The 20,434-nt window shown below is 41.2% G+C and overlaps 1 protein-coding gene across 1 annotated transcript; it reads left to right on the top strand.

The window, feature by feature from the left end:
- Positions 1-211: 211 nt before the first annotated feature.
- On the top strand, positions 212-11,492 carry ZNF25 (zinc finger protein 25). Its single transcript, XM_054729213.1, has 5 exons — positions 212-286; positions 3,926-4,052; positions 4,348-4,443; positions 6,899-6,959; positions 8,360-11,492. Exons 1-5 carry the CDS (start codon positions 272-274, stop codon positions 9,405-9,407), a joined length of 1,347 nt encoding a protein of 448 aa, XP_054585188.1. The 5' UTR covers positions 212-271; the 3' UTR covers positions 9,408-11,492.
- Positions 11,493-20,434: the final 8,942 nt, after the last annotated feature.

The raw sequence follows: 20,434 nt of genomic DNA, 5'->3' as shown, positions 1-20,434 counted from the left end.
ATGTTTAAATTCACTCGAAAATGTCCCAAGGTTATCAAGATTTTTTTCAGGGTCACCAGTGGACAGATGGGTACTCCTTTATCATGGCCCCTCCTGTTTCTTCTCATGGTTCCAAGGAATGTTTTCCAGAGGTTTACATTTTACTAAACTGTTGTCTGGAAACTCTGACAGGTGATTCCTGGAGCTGCAAGATCAAGTCTCATGACTTCTGTCTTACAACATTCCTTGTTCTGGCTGCATAGTTTCTGTCCTTTCCCCAAAGCAGCCGAAAATGGACAAATTCCAGGTGAGTCATTTACTTAGCCCTTACTTTGTTTCACTGTGTGTGTGTTCAATGAGTTTTATGAAATAGGGTCCTTTTATTAAATTTAAAAAGTAAATAGTTAAAAATCACCTTTAGGGAAAATACTGTTTGACTAGCGCAGCAGTTCCCAAGACCTTTTCAAGGGATCTGTGAGGTCAGCATGTATTATTAAGATGCAAAATCCAATTTACACTGTTGACATTTGCACCAGTGGTGAAGAGATTGCTACCTGGTTGGCGTGAATTAAGACAGTGACACCAGTGCCATTGCATTCCTCTGCAGTGTACTCACCTTTACTTACGGATATCTTTGATGAAATCATAAAAATTAGTTTTATTAAATTTTGACCCTTGGGTACACATCTTTTTAACATTCAGTGTGATGAAATAGGAAGTTCACATAAAATACTTTTGCTGCACCTGAATTATGATGGTTGGTTGTCTTGAGGGGAAAAAAAGCACTGTGGGGCTGTTTGATTTGTGAGCTCATCTTAGCCCCTTTTTTCATGGAATGCTATTTTTCTTTGGAAGAGCAAATGGCAGGCAGACTGGTTATTCAGACGGGTATTTAACAAGCATTTCCTCAAAAGTGAGTGAAGTGAGCCTGTCACTGAAAATAACTGTCTTCTATTTGTTCCCAATGTTAAATTTAAGCTTTAAGTGAAAATGAGAATTATAGAAAACTAGTATCCTTCACTATGAACTTGACAACTTCTAATGCTTAAAGACTTTTCTGATGAGATTGGTGAGGATACTAACAAATGTGGTATTATACACTTATATACAGTATATAATATAAAAAGATAACACATTATCTATATATATATGTAAAAGCCTAATATGCAAATTGTCCCATCAGGCAGGCGCTTGACCGGGAGTTTGACCACTCACTATAACATGCGCTGACCACTAGGGGGTGCACGTGGAACATGGCGGGTGTCAGCCCTGTGTGCTGTGGTCTCGCCTGGTGCTTGCAACTGCTGCCAGCACTGGCCCAGCCCCAATCACCCCAAAGACAGCAACCGGCAGCGGCAGCGGCAGGGGTGGGGCCGCTGCTCCCAGGCACTGAGGGAGCAGGATGGGGGCTGCTGGTGGGCCTCAATCCCCCTCAGGGCTTCTCCACCTCCCCTGCTCGCACCCACTGCAGGCAGATGGGACTGGGGGCTGCAGCAGGAGGGGGCGCAGAGGATGGGCCAAGACCCGCCCCTGTGTCCACTGCAGCCTTGCAGCCCACGGTTCCTTTCAATGTGCATGAATTCGTGCACCGGGCCCTTAGAATAATATAATAATGTATATTATATAATGATTAATTGTATCAATCAACATTTGATTGGTATTTCTGACTTGTGTGCTCAGAGGCAAACTCAAGCAGTTTAAGAGGACAGAGAGATACAGTGAAGTGAGGAACAGGGGGTAAGTTGGCTAGGGAATGCCCACTCTAAAAGGTAATATTTGAGGGAAGTTCTGAATTAAATGAGACAGGGAGCCAAGAAGAAATATGCAGAAGAGCATTCTAGATAGGAGCAACAGCAAGTACAAATACCCCAAGGCATGTTTCAGAAACAGTATTTGGGACATCAAAGCTAGAGAGAAGTGACTTAGGGGAAGCAAGGTAAGAGGTAAAATCAAAGAGGTAAAAGGAGCTAGAATATGTAGGAAGTTATAAGTTTTTGAAAACATTGAGTTTTGATTTTATTTATTAGTTCGTTAAAAAATATTTAGCCCGACTGGCATGGCTCAGTGGTTGAGTGTTGACCTATGAACCAGGAGGTCATGGTTCAATTCCTGGTCAGGGCATCTGTCATGGTTCAATTCCTAGTCAGGGAACCTGCCCCGTGGTTGCAGGCTTGATCACACTGGGGGTGTGCAGGAGGCAGCTAATCAATGATTCTCATCATTGATGTTTCTCTCACTCCTTTCCTCACTGAAATCAATTAAAATAAATGTTTAAAAATATTACATTTCAGATTCTATGGAAAATAATTATCAGAGGAATTTGTACAGCCTCAAATAGTTCTATCAATAAAAACCCAAGAATGAAAATAATTAGCATTATGGCTCTAGCCATTACCAAACCATATAGACACTACTAATATATGAGTTACCCTCCCCATCTCCCCCAGTAGTTATTAATTTCCAATTAATCACAAAGATGCATTATGCTTCTTTCCCCAGTGCTGCTACTTGAATGTAAATTTTTATTGCTTACATGTGTCTCTAAATTTTCTAACACTCCATCTTTCTGATGTGCCATTTGCCTCTTCCATTTTAGTTTTATTCTAAACTACTAATCTCACATAACTCTAGTGGTTACATCTATCCCTTCAGTGGTTCCCCATTATCTGAATTTGCATCTACAAAGCAAAAGAGCGAACATCCCAAAGATGAATGAGAAAGTCCACATAGTGTGAAATAGCAGAATATTGATTCATATTTTTTAATTGCACATGCTTTAATTTTTTTATTTTTTAGATATGTTTTTATTCATTTCAGAGGGGAAGGGAGAGGGAGAGAGAGTTAGGAACATCAATGATGAGAGAGAATCATTGATCAGCTGCCTCTTGCACGACCCCACAATCCGGAATCAAACCTGGGACCCTTCAGTCCACAGGCTGAGGCTCTATCTACTGAGCCAATCTGGTAGGGCAATACTTTTCTTTCCTATAAATACAAAAAAGAAAACTTGTCAACTTTAGTAAAAAAGCTAATAGATGTAAATATGTGATGTATAAAACATTAAGTGGGTATGCAAAATATATTTTAATGTCCCAAAAGACAAATTCAGAATTACTCCATGTTTTGTAACCTGATTTGACTGTCACATAACTAATTTTGGTCCTACACTATGTTCTCATTATACTTTCTTATTTGTAGTTTCCTAAATTTGTCATTTTTGATGCATCTGTGCCTTTGCCAGTTCTATTTTGTTAATTCCTGAAGTTTGCATAGTCAGTTGGACCACCTAATAAAATCTAACTTGATAATACGAAAGACAAAACAACTTTCCCTATTTGTGACCATCTTACATCTTGTATACATCTACCTGCTGTGCATATTGCATGTTAAGAATTTACAACTTGCCCTAGCCGGTTGGCTCAGGGGATAGAGCATCGGCCTGCGGACCAAAGGGTCCCCGGTTTGATTCTGGTCAAGGGCATGTATCTTGGTTGCGGGCTCCTCCCTGGCCCTGGCCCTGGTTGGGGCTCATGCTGGAGGCAACCAATCGATGTGTCTCTCTCATATCGTTGTTTATCTCAGTCTTTCCCTCTCTCTTCCACGCTCTCTGAATATCAATCGAAAAGTATCCTCGGGTGAGGATTAAAAAAAAAAGAAGACTTTACATCTTTGCCTCCCTGTCAGGATATAAGCTCCTTGATAACAGAAATAGTTGTTTTCATTCATCGTTGTATCCCCAGCAGAGATCCAGGCTTCCAATGATATCTCAGTAAATATATATTGAACAAATATTTTGTCTATGTATAAAGCAGGGAACAGAGTAGCAGAGTATCTTAACTTTCCAGGGTAAATTCTATAGTTAGCACATTAAGAGCTAGTTTACATGTCTTTTCAATGCTACTCTATTCTGATCACTTCAAAATAGAGCTGAAATATGTTGTTACAGGGAACAGTAACATTCAAGGATGTCATTGTGGAATTCACCAAGGAGGAGTGGCAATTACTGGACGAAGGTCAGAGGGCCCTGTACAAGGAAGTGATGCGGGAGAACTACCGTCACCTCGTCGCAGTGGGTGAGAAAAACTCCCCCCTCTGTGACTTCTAGTAATTTGCATTTTCTTTCCCAGCTATGGAACATGTAAGGTATCTGTAGGTTTGAATAATACTATTTTTTTTCAGGGGTCAAAGTTGATGAGTCCATTTTGGGTACCAGAGATAATATTTGTGTCTCCATCCTCCCAATTGAAAAAATCTAACCTTACCAAGCCTAGGAGGACCTTCATTGTTCTGCTCCGAAAACTACTTTTGGTTCTTCAGAGTCCCTAAATCCCAAGCAAGTTCTGTTTTCTTTATCTTTTCCATTCATAGGTTATTTTGTGAATAAGTCAAATGCAGTTTTGAAGTTGAAGCAAGGAAAGGAGCCATGGATATTAGAAGTAGAGTTTCCACATCAGAACTACACTGGTGAGTGAGAAGTCAGAGCCCTGGTGATTAGTAGTGAAGTTGTTGGTGCCTTTTGCCTTTTGAAATATTTTTCAGGAATCTTTTTTTAAGTGCCCTAGATGTCTGGAAATGAATGAGGACGCTTGATAAGCATATGTAAGCAACATAAATCACACCTCTAATTTTCATTCACCCCCTGGGTTCAACATTTTTATACATTTACCTATCTTTCCTGTACACTAACCTTGACTTAAACTTTTTTTTTTCTAGAATTCAATTACTCTCTGCCATGAAAGTATGCAGCTATAATCAATCCTAAAGTGTTTATGACTCTGGATTATACATTTTTTCAAATGCCATTTCCCTCCTTTTATTAACAACAAATGCCTTCGTTAGTTTCTATACCAATTTTAACTTCCTATTCTCTCTTTAAACCTGAAACTAGATTATAAATCATTATGCCTTTCATCCGTTTTATTATTTCAAAGATGATACTTCCATGTAGATGGTGTTTGTCTTTTACCCAAAGTACTGATTATGCTTCCTAAAATAACACTCTGATAAAAAAAAAAAAAGAAACAAACAAATAATCTCACTTTGCTTCCTTAAATATTTTTCATGTACTTTCTGACTTGTACACTCATGTGCAGAAGCCATGCCTGGTATATGTTAGTTGTTCACTAGATATTTTTTGAAAGATTCAGTTTCAGTTAACATGAGACACACTGTGTCTTCTGCCCTGTGTAGTAACTTCTGCCAGGGCTTCGCTTTTCTAGACCAAAGCTTTGTTTTTTAGGCTGAGAACTCCTAAAATTGATGTCTCTAGCACCTTTATTTTATTTGTATTTTGGTACCATATTTTACCATCCTATAGGATAGATCCACTGATCTAAATTCTTTATCAGTGTTAAAAGCTAATTTTTAATTTAAATCCTCATAGTAGTTGTATAATGCTGCAAATTTATATTGCTGCTAGTCTATCATGGTAAACTTACACTGACTCACAATTACAAAACACAGTTAAATTAATATTCTGTCAGGAACTAGTCTAGTCCTTTCTAGCCTACTACATCTTGTTTCTCCTTGTGACTCCCCAAACACATGCTAATCATTACTTCATTTACTCTCTGAAGTATCTTTCATAAATAGAATCTTATTTCACGTGTATCCACGTTAACCTTGCAGAGTCCCTGTCAAATAACTTTTGTTTCCCCTACAAATGCCATGAACTCCCAACCACAAGCCTCTGCTCATAATCTTTGACTTTCTGTTAAGCATTTAAACATGAATAAATATGAAGATCAGTAAGTATTCTAGAATGGTGTTGAACCATTAACCTAAAGACAATGCAGTAAATTGGAGCTGATATGTGAGAGCTAAGATAAGAAAGTAGAATAAGACCGTTGTTGAGTCATAGGTAATATTGCTTTGGAGATGCAGTATTTAGTGGTCAGGGTGAATACCTCTGCTACTATAACTGGGAATTGTTCCTGCTATATGAGTGGCATATGCTCTGCTTTTAAAAAATCTTTCCTTTTGGACATATACCTTCCTGGGCCCTCTGTCCTAGTGAAAATTAAGTCTAAGCCATAGGACTGTTCCTCTGAACATGAGGAAATTGATGTTCTGAACAAGTCACTTTAGTGTTGACATATAGATTGTTGTGTATGGGTAAAGAGGAAATAAAGTAGAAGTTTATAGTCTGCTAACTACTAGGAATCCTAACCCAATAGACCAGGTGTTAAAATAACCTATGTACTTTAGCTCCTTCATCCAATTTAATCTTTGCCTTGATATTTCCAGTGAACATAGTTGTGTACTCGTTTTTAGCACCCTACTTACTGTTACTTGTCCTTAATGGGCTCACATTATTCTCTATGAATCTCAGTAATACTTTAAATATTTTTTGTTCTCTTTCCCTGTTCTTTCTTTCTTTTCTTTTTTTTTTTTTTTTTTTTTGTCTTAATTTTCTCCTCCAAGGTTTTTTTTTAATCCTCACACGAGGATATTTTTCCATTGATTTTTAGAGAGAGTGGAAGAGGAGTGAAAGACAGAAAGAAATATTGATGTGAGAGAAATAACATTGATTGGTTGCCTCCTGCATGAGCCCTGACTAGGCTGGGAGGAGCCTGCAACTGAGATACGTGCCCTTGAATGGAATCAAACTGGGGACCCTTTGGTCTGCAGGCTGACACTCTATCCACTGAGCCAAACCAGCTAGGGCATCCTCCAAGTTTTTAAGGTCATTATTTGTTAAGTGTCAATGGTACTTGGGATGATAACCACATTCCTTCCCCGTTCTGCTATAGCAGTTTTAGTGTTTATTATTTTTTCTAAGCCAATGAAATCGAGGAAGTTTGCATTTGAGAGTTCCTTCATTTGCAGAGATTGACTTGAAGCCTAAGAATCAACCCAACCCTATGACCATACTGTTGTTTAAGATTTATATGGTATTAAATATTGGATTCCTTTGTAGACCTATGGAAGATTCATGACTCAGAAGCAAGACACCAGGAAAGCCAAGCTGAAAAGTCAAGGCAAGTTCAAGAATTCAGTTTTAAAATTAGAAATTTTGTAAGAAAGGGTCTAGATGAGGGTACTGGAAGTGGGAGCGTACTAGTTAATACTACATGTAAGAAAACTAACATTGGAGCAAATTTCAAAGAACATAATGCAAATGAGAAAGCCCTTTTTCATAATGGAGACCTTATTAAAATCAGGGAGCTCAATTATTGAAGCAGTCTTCTGATTCTTCATAGTTACACAATCAGGGAGGCTTTATTATACAAGGTAGAGTTAAGTAGAGAGATCCTATGAATATAATGCAAGTGAAGGTTCTTCTAACAAACAGTAAATGACAATGTATGTCAGAGAGCATTCACAGTGGAGAAACCCTATTAATCTAATTAATATGGGGAATTTCATAGAAATTGGTTCTTATGTTGGTTGCGAGAATGGCACCAGGTGTTAGACTGGTGAAGTCAGACCAGACCTTGGTTCAGCAACCTCGGTACTTGAGTTCTGGCTAAAAAAGAATTCAGATCCAAGACTCAAACTGTAAGAGAAAGTGTATCTAGAAAGTCACAGAGGTAGAAGTGAGCTGAGGAATAAATGGGCTCAGGAAACAAATTAAACACGTTACAGGAGCAAAACAAGGACCCTTGGAGCTTAGGAGAGAGATAGGTAAAAGTAATGCACCTGGTGGGAAGAATAGGGCAAGGGGAAAGGCTCGGGGGAGCCACCCTGGGCCATCCATCTTGAGGGTGTTTATCTGGAGGTCTCAGGGGAGGATCCCAATAGAATATTCATCAGCTTTCCAGGTGTGTCATTTGAGGGTCATGGTCTCTACTGATTGGTTGGCACCAAGGCAGGGGGTCATTAGTTATTGCAGGTCCTGAGGTCAGCCATGGCATCATTTGTCTGGTTTTGCTGCTTTTCTGGGCCTCAGGCTAAAACACAACTGAGGCTAGATGTTATCCCTAGGGATTGATGCTTAAGGGAGTGATCATGCAAGGGCCCACATGGGAGTTGCATGAGGCCCCTTGTTCCTCCTCTAAGGGGGTCTATCCCAAGACTAGCAACATGCTAAGAGAGGAAAGGTCAGGGGAGGGTCCAAATCACATGACTAGCTATATGAAAGGTCTGGAGAACATCCAGACTGTACAACCAGAAATGAAAGGTCGAGAGGTTTAAATCACATGAGTAGGGATTGATATGCTAGGGAAGGAAAGGTTACACTGTGGGTGAGGTACTTCTTTTCCCAGTTTTTCTCATTGCTGGGAACCTGAGGCTTTCTGTCCTGGTGACCTTCTGTCCATGGCCCATTGTCCTTGCTCTGTTCATGGCTATCTAACTGCCTACCACACAGCTATAAAATACACACAGCAGACAAATGAAAAAGCCTTATACATTAATGAATTTGAAATTTTTTCTCTAGGACTGGAGAACCCACAAATCAGAAGACTCATACCAAAGAGAAAACCTATACATGCAATGAATGTGGGAAGTCCTTCTACCAGAAGTCTATCCTTACAGTACATCAGAATACTCATTCAAAGGACAAACCCAGTGAAGGTGGGAAATCTGTCCCTAGGAATGGAGACCTCACAAGACTTGAGAAGAGTAACACCAGAGAGAAAGCTTATGAATGTCAAGAATGTAAGAAAACTTTCTACCACCTATCATCTCTCAGTAGACATTTGAGAACTCATGCAGGGGAGAAACCCTACGAATGTGATCAGTGTGGGAAGTCCTTCTACCAGAAGCCACACCTCACAGAACATAAGAAAACACACACAGGAGAGAAACCCTATGAATGTACTGAATGTGGGAAGTTCTTCTATGTTAAGGCATACCTAATGGTACATCAGAAAACACACACAGGGGAGAAACCATTTGAATGTAAGGAATGCGGGAAATACTTTTCCCAGAAATCACACCTTACAGTACATCAAAGAACACACACAGGGGAAAAACCTTATAAATGTAAGGAATGTGGGAAATTCTTCTCTAGAAACTCACACCTCAAAACTCATCAGAGAACTCACACCGGGGAGAAACCCTATAAATGTACTGAATGTGGGAAATGCTTCTACCAGAAGTCAGCCCTCACAGTACATCAGCGAACTCACACAGGAGAGAAACCCTTTGAGTGTAATAAATGTGGAAAACACTTTTACTATAAATCTGACCTTACTAAACATCAAAGAAAACACACAGGGGAGAAGCCCTACAAATGTCATGAATGTGGTAAATCTTTCTCTGTGAATTCAGTCCTGCGGTTACACCAAAGAACTCACACTGGAGAGAAACCTTATGAATGTAAGGAGTGTGGGAAATTATTCTCTCAGAAGTCACATTTTATCATACACCAGAGAAAACACACAGGGGAGAAACCCTATGAATGTCAAGAGTGTAAGAAATCTTTTATCCAGAAGTCAGAACTCACTGCACATCAAAAGATACACAGAGCGAGAAAGAGCTAATAAATAGTATGAATTGGGAACTTCTGTCTGAATGCACCATTCAGAATAATGAGATAATTTACACAAGACAAAAACTTTAGGAATACCATCAATATGGGGAACTTGAGCTACAATCCTTCACAGAGAGGAAATACAGAGAAATTCTATGAGTGAAATTTTTGCCATATGTCAGACTTGACTAAATATCAGACAACATAGATGGCAGAAACACTGCAAATCATGAAACACGAGGAAACCTTTGAGAAGTCAGACTTTATTGTACAACATAGGAATCACACAGGAGAGAAGTCCTTTAAGTAAAATGAATGTCAGGAAATTTTCTATCAGGGCAGCCATCACTAGACATCCAAAAGCTCACATGAGAGACTCCTGTCAGAATCCTGATCATTCAGAAGCCTTTCTACCCCAGTTAGACTCAGAACACAGAGGGAATGACTGCAAAGATGGGAACAGATACAGAAACTTCTATCAGAAGTGATGTTTCAGCAAATGTCAGATTATTGATACTGGGATAGAACCTTTAAATATATGAAAGCTTTACAAGAAAATTCAAAGAGAATCTATACGGAGGGAAATAGTGATGCCAGAAGTCATGTCACAGAGATTTGACTATAAGGTGTGTGTGTGTTTAGAAAACTACAACTGTCTCAATATATTAAGGTTTTGAAAAGTACAAATAAATTGAATAATCAGGCAGGTCCTGTAGTATGTGGGACTTACGTGTGTGAATGTGCTACAAATCACGGCCTGTGGGTGTTTGATGTGCGTGTGGAACCCATACTTGTACATAGGGAAGTATGTCACTTTAGTTCAGTAGCTTTTATGTACACGAAGATACTCCACATTAAGTTTCAGCAGTGACTCCTGTCGATGTGTATTTAAGTATATTTTTTAATTATAATGCATCTTGTTCTCCTGTTTTCTGTCATTTTTAAATGAATATGTATGTTGTTACTAACTAATCCTTCAGAAAGAAGTTAAAAATGTTTTTGTAAAATTTTCAACTGTGAGCTACATTTTACATTAGGGACACATTTATAGGAAAAGCCTGAGTTTATTTTTTTAAACAGCTGATAAACCTCAACACAGACTTAAACCACAAATAAGTCTATGTAAGAAGTTGTTATCTACCTGACTGTTGATGTTTTAGCAGGGTGCAGCGCTGTTTTGTATTTTGTAGGGTCCTAAATGTGCTGTGCTGCCTGTTTATTTCTGGCAGAAGCGACATGGCATAGGCTCAAATTCCAGCATGGGGCAGGCCACACAACCTCTTGATGCCTCAGTTTACTTTTATAGGAGAAATGATAATATGTTAGGATTGCTTTGGGGATAGATGAGTTATTTTAATGCACTTAGACTAGTTTCTGAGATGGAAACAGAGCTGTATGTTAGATATTATCATCATTGTAACTTGTCTTTTTTGAATTATGCTGAAGAAAAAGATTGGCTGCCAACATTCATCCCAAACTTGATTGCTGTAGTGCCACTTGGTTTGTTTGTACATTTTCCCAGAAGTGACTTAGAGCTGGCCCACGCCCATTTTTGCAGCTGGCAAATTAAGAATGGCTTTACATTTCTAAATAGCTGAAAAAAAGAATGTTTTGTGATGTGAAAGTTATGAGATATTCAAATATCAGTATCCCTCTAATGAAGTTTTATTAGAACACCGATACAAAAACCGTTCATTTCTGCTTTACCTGTGGCTTCTTTCATGTTCCAAGAGCAGAGCTGAGTAGTCCCAGCATAGACCTTATGGCCCATAGAGCCTAAGATAGTTCCTAACTGGCACTTTTCAAAGTTACCTTTTTCTGTTCCTTAGAGCTAAAAGCACTACAACCAATGTAAAGGCACTTTTATATTTGGTATGTGTTTCAGAAATGGTGCATACAGCAATTTGTGGTGGGGTAGTTTTGTGCTGTATATTTTGTGTAGTATACTAGTATTTACATGCGAAAAGACTAAACATTAGAATTTTTTTCAAATAAATGTATTTTACTTGATGATTTTTCGTAACATCAAGAAATTTCCTGATGGAATGTAGCAGTAAATATACAAAATAAAGTGTCTAAATAAAATTGAATTGTTAATGGATCCCTGTCCACATTATTAATTTTCCAAGTCAATAGCAAGTTTTCACTATATCATTTTATAGGTTTTCACTATCTCATGATAAAATACCATCTTTATGTCATACTTAACTAATGTAACCTAATAACACAAAAAAGTCACAATACCCACCTCCACCAGCTACATTACTAGTTGTAACCTGTAATTTACTAGTTGTAACTAGTAATTTACTAGTACTAATAAAACTAATTTATTGCCCATACTTCATCTAATTTCAAATGCTGCTCCAATCTAAATCCTGCCACCTTACTTCCCCTTTTTAGTGATGACTTTCAATGAGGTTCAACTTTTTAAGCATGCTTCATTTTGATTTGTCTGTTTAACACTAATGATCACCTAGTGTGATGATTTTAGTGATTGCTTATATCTTAAGAATAAAGTATATATAACTTTGATATTCCATGGTAAAAGTTACCAATATTGTACTCAGCTCTAACAAGCATTCCATCTTGATAGAGTTTTAAGAGGAACCTTAATGCCTTTAGAATTACTCTTTATTTCAACCTGCTGTGAGAGCAAATACATTTCTAACTTTCTCAGGCTTCTCAATCAACAACTAAATAAAAATCAATTAGTACTGCCCTAGCCAGTTTGGCTCAGTGGATAGAGCATTGGCCTATGGACTGAAGGGTCCCAGGCTCAATTCTGGTCAAGGGCACATGCCAGGATTGTGGGCTCAGTCCCCATTGTGGGGCATGCTTGATACTCGGCTCTGGTCGGGCCTCCTGTGGGAGGCAACCAATCCATGTGTCTCTTTCATATTGATGTTTCTCTCTCTCTGTCTTTTCACCTCCCTTCCACTCTCTCTAAAAATCAATAGAAAATAGCCTCAAGTGAAGATTAACAACAAATAAAATTTAATTAGTACTTTCCAAGGACAATCCAATAACTAGAAAATCTATTAAAAATAAAGCCTGGCTCGAACTAACTGCTTTGGCTGTGAATAGAGCATTGGCCCGAGGACTGAAAGGTCAAGGGTTCAATTCCTGTCAAGGTCATGCACCTCGGTTGCAAGCTCCATGCCCAGTCCCTCCACCCCCACTCCTCACCCCTGGTTGGGACTGGTGTGTGAGGCAACCAATCTCTTTCACATCAATGTTTCTCTCTGTTTCTCCCTCTCCCTGCCACTCTCTCTAAAAAATCAATGGAGCTGAAACCTGTTTGGCTCAGTGGATAGAGCGTCGGCCTGCAGACTGAAGGGTCCCAGGTTCGATTCCGGTCAAGGGCATGTACCTTGGTTGCGGCACATCCCCTGTGGGGGATGTGCAGGAGGCGACTGATCGATGTTTCTCTCTCATCGATGTTTCTAGCTCTCTATCCCTCTCCCTTCCTCTCTGTAAAAAATCAATAAAATAGCCCTAACCGGTTTGGCTCAGTGGATAGAGCGTCAGCCTATGGACTCAAGGGTCCCAGGTTCGATTCTGGTCAAGGGCATGTACCTTGGTTGCGGGCACAACCCCAGTGGGGGGTGTGCAGGAGGCAGCTGATTGATGTTTCTCTCTCATCAATGTTTCTAACTCTCTCTCCCTCTCCCTTCCTCTCTGTAAAAAATCAATAAAATATTTTTAAAAATCAATAAAATATATTTTTAAAAATTAAAAATCAATGGAAAAAATATCCTTGGATGAGGATTAACAACAACAAAAAAGAATAAAGCCTGGCCCAGCCAGTGTGGCTCAGTGGTTGAGTGTAGACCTATGAACCAGGAGGTCATGATTCAATTCTCTGTCAGGACACATGCCTGGGTTGGGAGCTTGATCCCCAATAGGGGGTGTGCAGGAGGCAGCCCATCACTGATTCTCATCATTGATGTTTCTCTCTCTCTCTCCCTCTCCCTTCCTCTCTGAAATCAATAAAAATGTATTAGCAGAGAGTGCATTAGCGTATTATGCCGATGATAGATTTGCTTGCCTTGCTTCTTTAATAAACTTGCGTGCTTTAATTTTTTAATAAATTGGCTTTATCACAATGCATGTTATTTGGGCAACTTAGCCAGGAAGCTGCAGTTTCACACTCCCCAGGAATCCAACAAAGAGGAGACAGATGCATGCCCAGTAAAGTTGGAGAAACTAGGGAAGATGCTGTCAGTCACACCTGGAAACAGAGGTCACTAGCCAGAATGGGCACGGCCACTGCAAGCACATGGAAATTTGGGGATACATAATCCCCTAAACAAAGTTTGCTCTCTTGTGCTCCTGGGACTCTTATTGTTCATGTGCTCCTGGCTTGCTCTTGGCCTGCTGGTATTTACCCATATGGCCCACGGCCATAGGGACCCCTCCATGCCACGGACTAATGAACTGTAACTAGCCTGATGCCGGACTGGTCCTGGCTCCCACATGGAAAGGAAACTCTGGACACTGGCTCTGATTTTAGCCCTACTGAAACGCCATCTACACTTCTTCTATGACTGGATTAAAGGAAGTGGGACTTTGGAAGACCAGGGGTGTAATTCCATGAAAATAAACTTTCAACCATATTGCATCCTCCCATGAGAATCTCAGAAAATTCCTTTTCTCAGGATATCACAAGAATTCCACTCCCAGCAGCAACTGCAGATGAGGCACGCTCCCCTCCCATAACACCTGGGCTTGAACCTCTGTCCTTTTGCCCTCCTCTTCTTGTCACACTTTGGGGGGGGGGGGGGGGGGCAATCCTTCCAAGGTTGTGGCTTTCTCATCTTTCTTGGTTTCACTTACATTTAAAACAATGGAGAACCTGACCTAAAACAATTATTGATATTTATATTTATTTCAATGTAAATAACTAAAGAGTCAGGTATTATTGCATGTTTTAAAAATTCTTGCAGCACACCAGTTGAAAATCACTGTTTCACAGCAGCTATGTGGGCCTAGCAGCCACCTGGGGCCCATGTCAGACCACACAGGTTACAAAGTATTAAGGTTTAATATGGCACAGCATCTCTGAACACTGGTCTTTGTTCTGGGCTTGATGAAGACAAGGCTGGACTTTTCCCACAGGGGGACAGATGGAGATGAGACACTGGGAACCTGGTGACAGCCTTCTATTTCCCCCCAAAATAAATCTTACCATGCCACAAGCTCCCGTACATGGGTTCCTGGAATGTCTTCCTTGGGATCTGGTGAAAGAACCCCACTTCCATCAGCAAAATAGGGAAATGCAAGTTAAAAACACCACAAGGTCTTTCCACTCCTATTAGAATGGAAACAATAAAACAAACACTGAATATACAAACTGCTGTGGATGTTGAGAAACAGGATCTCTCTTTCATTGCTGGTGGGAAGGCAAAATAATACACTTTGGAAAACAGTATTACAATATCTTATAAATGTAAACATACACTTACCCGCTCCAATGTATCAACTCAAGCGAACTAAAAACTTATGTTCACACAAAAGCTTGAACACACATGTTTATAGTATCTTTATCCATAACCACCAAATCAGGTGACTGGATAAATAAATTGTGGAGCACCTATAAATGGAATACTAGCTATAATAATAAAAGTGTAATATGCAAATCAACCAAACAACTCAACAGCAGAACGACCTTGCCCCACAGAGGGAGGCCCAGGCCATTGGCCAGTGATGCTGGGGCAGGTATGCAGGGCTGGCCAGTGATCGCCCCACAGAGGAAGGCCCAGGCCAGCCAAGCCATCGCACCCCACACCTGTCGCCCACAGAGGGAGGTGACTGGTGGCAGGGGAGGGGCAGGGCAGCACCGCACAGATGACAAGCAGTGGCAGCGGCGGGGGCAGGGCCAGCTGCTGGCAGCTGGGGGAAGGAAAGCCCTGATAGGCCCTGATCACCGGCCAGGCCTAGGGACCCTACCCAAGGGGTCCCGGATTGTGAGAGGGCGCAGGCTGGGCTGAGGGACACCCCCATTCCCGCCCCCCCTACCCCGTGCACTAATTTCATGCACCAGGCCTCTAGTTCAGTAATAAGAAGGAATGAACTAATGCCTCACACTACAATATGAATAAATCGTAAATGACTTTTGCTAAGTGAAAGAAGTCAAACCTAGAAGCTGCATGTTATATCATTCCATTTGACATTCTGTAACAGTTAAATTATATAAAAGATAATAGATCACTGATGCCAGGGGCTTGGCAAGTAAGTAGAGATTGAGTAACAACAGGTCACTCCAGGCAATATTTATGACAATAGAACTATTTTGCTTGATATTTTGGTGATGCATTCATCAAAACCCACAAAGCTATACACCACCAAGAGAGAAACTAACTCTATTCCAACAAAAAGAAAATCAAACTAACTCTATTCCAACAAAAAGAAAATCAAATTGAATGCAGACTGTGACAAGTCACTCTATTTTTACAAAAAAAAAACAACAACTGTATAATGTAACTTGAATGAAAAAGAAGGGGGGAAGGAGATATACACTCCCCTCCGTGCATGCATTTGGTGCACCGGGCCTCTAGTATATATATATATATATATATATATACCGGGCCTCTAGTATATATACTAGAGGCCCGGTGCACCAAATGCGTGCACGAAGGGGAGTTGTCCCTCAGCCCAGCCTGTACCCTCTCCAATCTAGGACCCCTCAAGGGATGTCCGACTTCCCGTTTAAGGGATCGGGCCTAAACGGGAAGTCGGACATCCCTCTCACAATCCAGGACTGCTGGCTCCCAACTGCTTGCCTGCCTGCCTTCCTGATTGCCCCTAACCACTTCTGCCTGCCAGCCTGATCACCCCCTAACCACTCTGCTGCCAGCCTGTTTGGCCCCAACTTCCCTCCTCTGCTGGCCTGGTTACCCCTAACTGCCCTCTCCTGCTGGCCATCTTGTGCTGGCCATCTTGTGTCCACATGGGGGCAGGATCTTTGACCACATGGAGGCAGCTATATTGTGTGTTGCAGTGATGATCAATCTGCATATTATTCTTTTATTAGATAGGAGAGAGGCCTGGTACAGGGGTGGGGGCCAGCTGGTTTGCCCTGAAGGGTGTCCCTGATCAGGGTGGGGTTCCCTTGGGGCGTGGGGCGGCCTGAGTGAGGGGCCTGTGGTGGTTTGCAGGTGGGCCACGCCCCCTGGCAACGCAAGCGGAGGCCCTGGTATCTAGAATTTATTTTCCTTCTACAATTGAAACTTTGTAGCCTGGAGCAGAGCCAAGCCTGGGGCTCCCTCTGAGGCCTGCAGCCATTTGTGTTGGGGTTATAATTGAAACTTTGTTGCCTTCAGCGGGTGGGCCCGGCCAGGGTGTTTGGAAAGCTTTGCTTCCCCTGTTGCCAGCAGCAACCCTGGCCTGCTCTCTCAAGCTCCATTCTGCCGCCATTTGTTTGAATTTGTTTACCTTCTGTAATTGAAACTTTGTAGCCTGAGTGGAGGCTTAGGCCTGCAATGGCTGGCGGAAAGCTTGGCTTCCTCTGTTACCTAGGAAACCTTGCTCTCTGTGGCTGTAGCCATCTTGGTTTGGGTTAATTTGCATACTCGCTCTGATTGGATGGTGGGCGTGGCTTGTGGGTGTGTCGGCGGTACGGTCAATTTGCATATTTGTCTATTATTAGATAGGAGATATATAATAGAGAAATATGCTAATTAACCAGGATGCCATAACGGGTCAACCGGACAGGAGGAGGTTGCGCCCGCAGCATTGGGGGCGGGGCAGCAGGGGCCTCCTCGCGCCTGCGCTGAGGGAGGGCCTGATGAGCAGTAGCCATGGCTGCTTCAAGGGCTGGAGAGGGAGGCAGGGCTGGACCAGCAACTCAAGGGTGGGCGGCGCCGTGTGATTTCGAATCGCACGCTGGGCTCCTAGTCCTAAATAACTTTGTAAAACATTTTTACTGGATACGATGAGACTGAAAACAAAAAGAACTGTACATAAACATTGTAGTCTCGATGGTAAATTCTTATAGGGGTTAGCAATTCTGAAAGTACTTTACATGTATAGTAGTGTTAAGGGTAGGAAGCCAGATATTAATAATAAAAGGAAGCAAAGGGAACCAGACATTATTAAGCATAATAATCTAGGAACCTGAATTGGATAATAAGCCTGCTTCACTAGGAAGCTACAGACTTCACACACTCCCCAGGGCAAGCCTGTCAAACTCAAAGGCTAACACGGGCCAAATAAACAAGGTTTAAGTTTATGTGGGCACAAAAAACCAAAAGCTTCCATTTTCATAGAAATGTAGGTTTATTTTGATAGAGACACGCTGAATACAAAGGGCTGAAATAAATGAGTAATCATCAATATAAAATAACATTTTAATAAAAATGAATATTTTTTCTTGAACATTAACTTACCAGATATTGAATAACTGCACAAATTAATAAGCATAGTGCAAATAAATCTATTTTTCTTGTTCTCTGAAAGCGAAATATTTCCTGTTACACACACCAAACAAGTCAGTTCAAGACTAATGACATGGCAATAAGCTGCAAAATATTCGCTGCTGGTGAATTCTTTTTGGTCAATGTCAGTATTAGTGGAGAGAAATGGTGCGCCTGTGTGTAAGGCACATAAGGGAAATGAATGCAACATGATTATAGTAATCAGTCATCAGCAAACGTTGTAGTTTGTTATTAATAACTAGTGGCCCGGTGCACGAAATTCATGCACATTAAAAGGGAATTAATTAGAGGAAATATTTTAATTTTGCTATTTGCCCTTTCTCTATAATAGAAGTGTCAGAGATGAAAGAAAATTAGTAAAATGTATATGAAAATCTCCCTCCTGTCAGAGTCTGGGGCGCACCACGGGACCTAGAGTCAAGTTCCTGCCCACCACCCACACACACTTCGAAAACGCAGGAGACCCTACCCGGCTGGCCCCACCCCCATTGGGTGAGACCCAGACCCAGCTGGCCCCACCCCCATCAAGCCCCTCCGGGCGGCGGGCAAGGCCTGAGGTCCCTCTCCCCAGTCAGGCACCATGCAGCCTCAGGCCCCTGCTGTTCGGTCATGACGTTACAGCTTCCCAGCTAATTTGCATATTCCTCTATTATATAGATAGATTATGTATAACAGGATATTGTAAAAGTTATGAAATTTTTATTAAAATGTTTCTTACATACCGTTATATTGGCTGGGCAGCCAAAATATTCATTGTGGACCACGTGGGGCCCTGTGGGGTTCGAGTTTGACATGCTTGCCCCAGGGCATCCTCCACCCTGGAGACTTAATCCCCTAAGCAGGCAGGAAGGATTGTTACCGGTCATTCCCAGGGGAGGAATAAAAACAGCAGAAATTCCCCTGCTGGGGCACATGCCCAGTAGAAGCCATGATGGCACAAGGGAGGTGCTTGTACTATGAGGCCTGTGCAATAGGAGCCAAGTTAGGAACCACAGAGGCCTGTCAGTCTAGCCTGAGAAAAGGATTGGATTCGATAAGGGACATAGGAGCCTGGAAGATCTAGGAAATGGATTGGTTAGGGGGGAACCCAATGCTAGAACGATTGAGAAGTTGGTTGGTTTGAAAGGGCTCCTGCCGGAAACAAATCAGTTTTACTAAAAGAGAGATGTTGACAGGAAGCCAGGAAGGCTGGTCAACAACCTTAATTGCTCTAACCACTCACCCTTTAGTTGAGATATTGTTAGCTGAAGCAGCTTCCACCTTTGTTTGTCCCATGTAAGTTTCTATTATTTCCTGCCTAAGGGCTACATGTACATTTCTATTTATCTTGCCTAAGGTGCTTTCCCCAAAGCCTCAATAAAAGGGATGGCAGGGCCAGAGCAGTCTGGTAGTTCTCCCACTAGAGGTGGACTACCGCCTGGCCCCCCATTTCACCAAATTTAATTTCTTCAAGTCTCCTTTCATTTGTGTGCGGCCCTTCTCCAGAACTCGAACCCTGAACCGGGACCCTGGACCACGCTGGACGTGGAAAGGGATTCCTACAGGCTCCTAGTTTTTCTCTAGCCCACGATAATATAATCAGCCTAACAAAAACAAAGCTCTCTCCCTCGCTCTCACTCAGTAACATCCAGTCACCAGTTTGTCCCTGCGTTTCTCTCCTAACAGCCATGCACGGACTCCAAGTGCAGGTCCAAGCCTGAGCCTGAGTATGGCAATACAGCACCAGCCGGCATCAGACCAAGCTAGCTGGACAAGGACAGGAACTGAACTGTCCTGGCCCAATGGCACAGAATTCTAGAAGCTGGGTAAAGAATATACGGGAACTATCTTTTTAACTAACTCTTTTATAAATCTGAAGTTATTAAAAAAATAAAAGGTAAAAAAAATGACATTGACCAAAAAGAGTTCACTATATATCTGTAATAATAAAAGCGTAATATGCTAATTAGACTGGACAGCCAGACGACCATCCGGATGAAGCCGGGGCTGTGAGGGCCGAGCCCCTTGCAAGAATTTCGTGCATCGGACCTCTAGTTGTTTCATAAGAAGCTCATCATAAAATAATATGTCCAGGAAAATGGGAGATATCTGTAATACTATTAACAATAAAAACATATTTAAAAAATAAATAATATGCCCACCCCCCAAAAAAAAATTCATAGACACAGACAACAGTATGGTGATTACCAGAGGGAAAGGAGGGTAAGGGAGGTAGAAGAGGGTAAACAGGGATAAATGATGATGGAAGGAGACTTGACTTGGGGTGGTGTGTTGGGAATTGTATACTTGAAACCTGTATAATTTTAGTAACCAAAGTCATCCCCAATAAATTCAATAAAAATTAAAAAAAATATGACCATACGATCATACTGTGCTAAAAACATCAGGAGGATATGCACATAAAATAATGTATATTTGGTTCCGGGTAAATTTTGGTGTGCCCTCCTCTTTATATGAAGTTTCTTATATATGAGCAATTTTTATTATTAACACCGAACTGCTAGCTTGCTTTATGCCTCATTCTAGAGAGTAACTAGGGCCACAAATATTAGTTTAAATTTATTTTCTAAGTGTTAAAAAATGTACCTAAAGTAAAATAACA

The sequence above is a fragment of the Eptesicus fuscus genome, chromosome 17 (genome assembly GCF_027574615.1).
Source record: "Eptesicus fuscus isolate TK198812 chromosome 17, DD_ASM_mEF_20220401, whole genome shotgun sequence".
NCBI classification, from domain to species: domain Eukaryota; kingdom Metazoa; phylum Chordata; class Mammalia; order Chiroptera; family Vespertilionidae; genus Eptesicus; species Eptesicus fuscus.
Note: the sequence above shows the minus strand (reverse complement) of the source record. Positions and strands in the feature narration are given on the sequence as shown.

Excerpts from the sequence above, each read along its gene's own strand:
- ZNF25 (XM_054729213.1), top strand. Across the intron at positions 4,444-6,898 it reads TCCACATCAGAACTACACTG|ACCTATGGAAGATTCATGAC; the intron begins GTGAGTGAGAAG and ends ATTCCTTTGTAG. Across the intron at positions 6,960-8,359 it reads AGCCAAGCTGAAAAGTCAAG|GACTGGAGAACCCACAAATC; the intron begins GCAAGTTCAAGA and ends TTTTTTCTCTAG.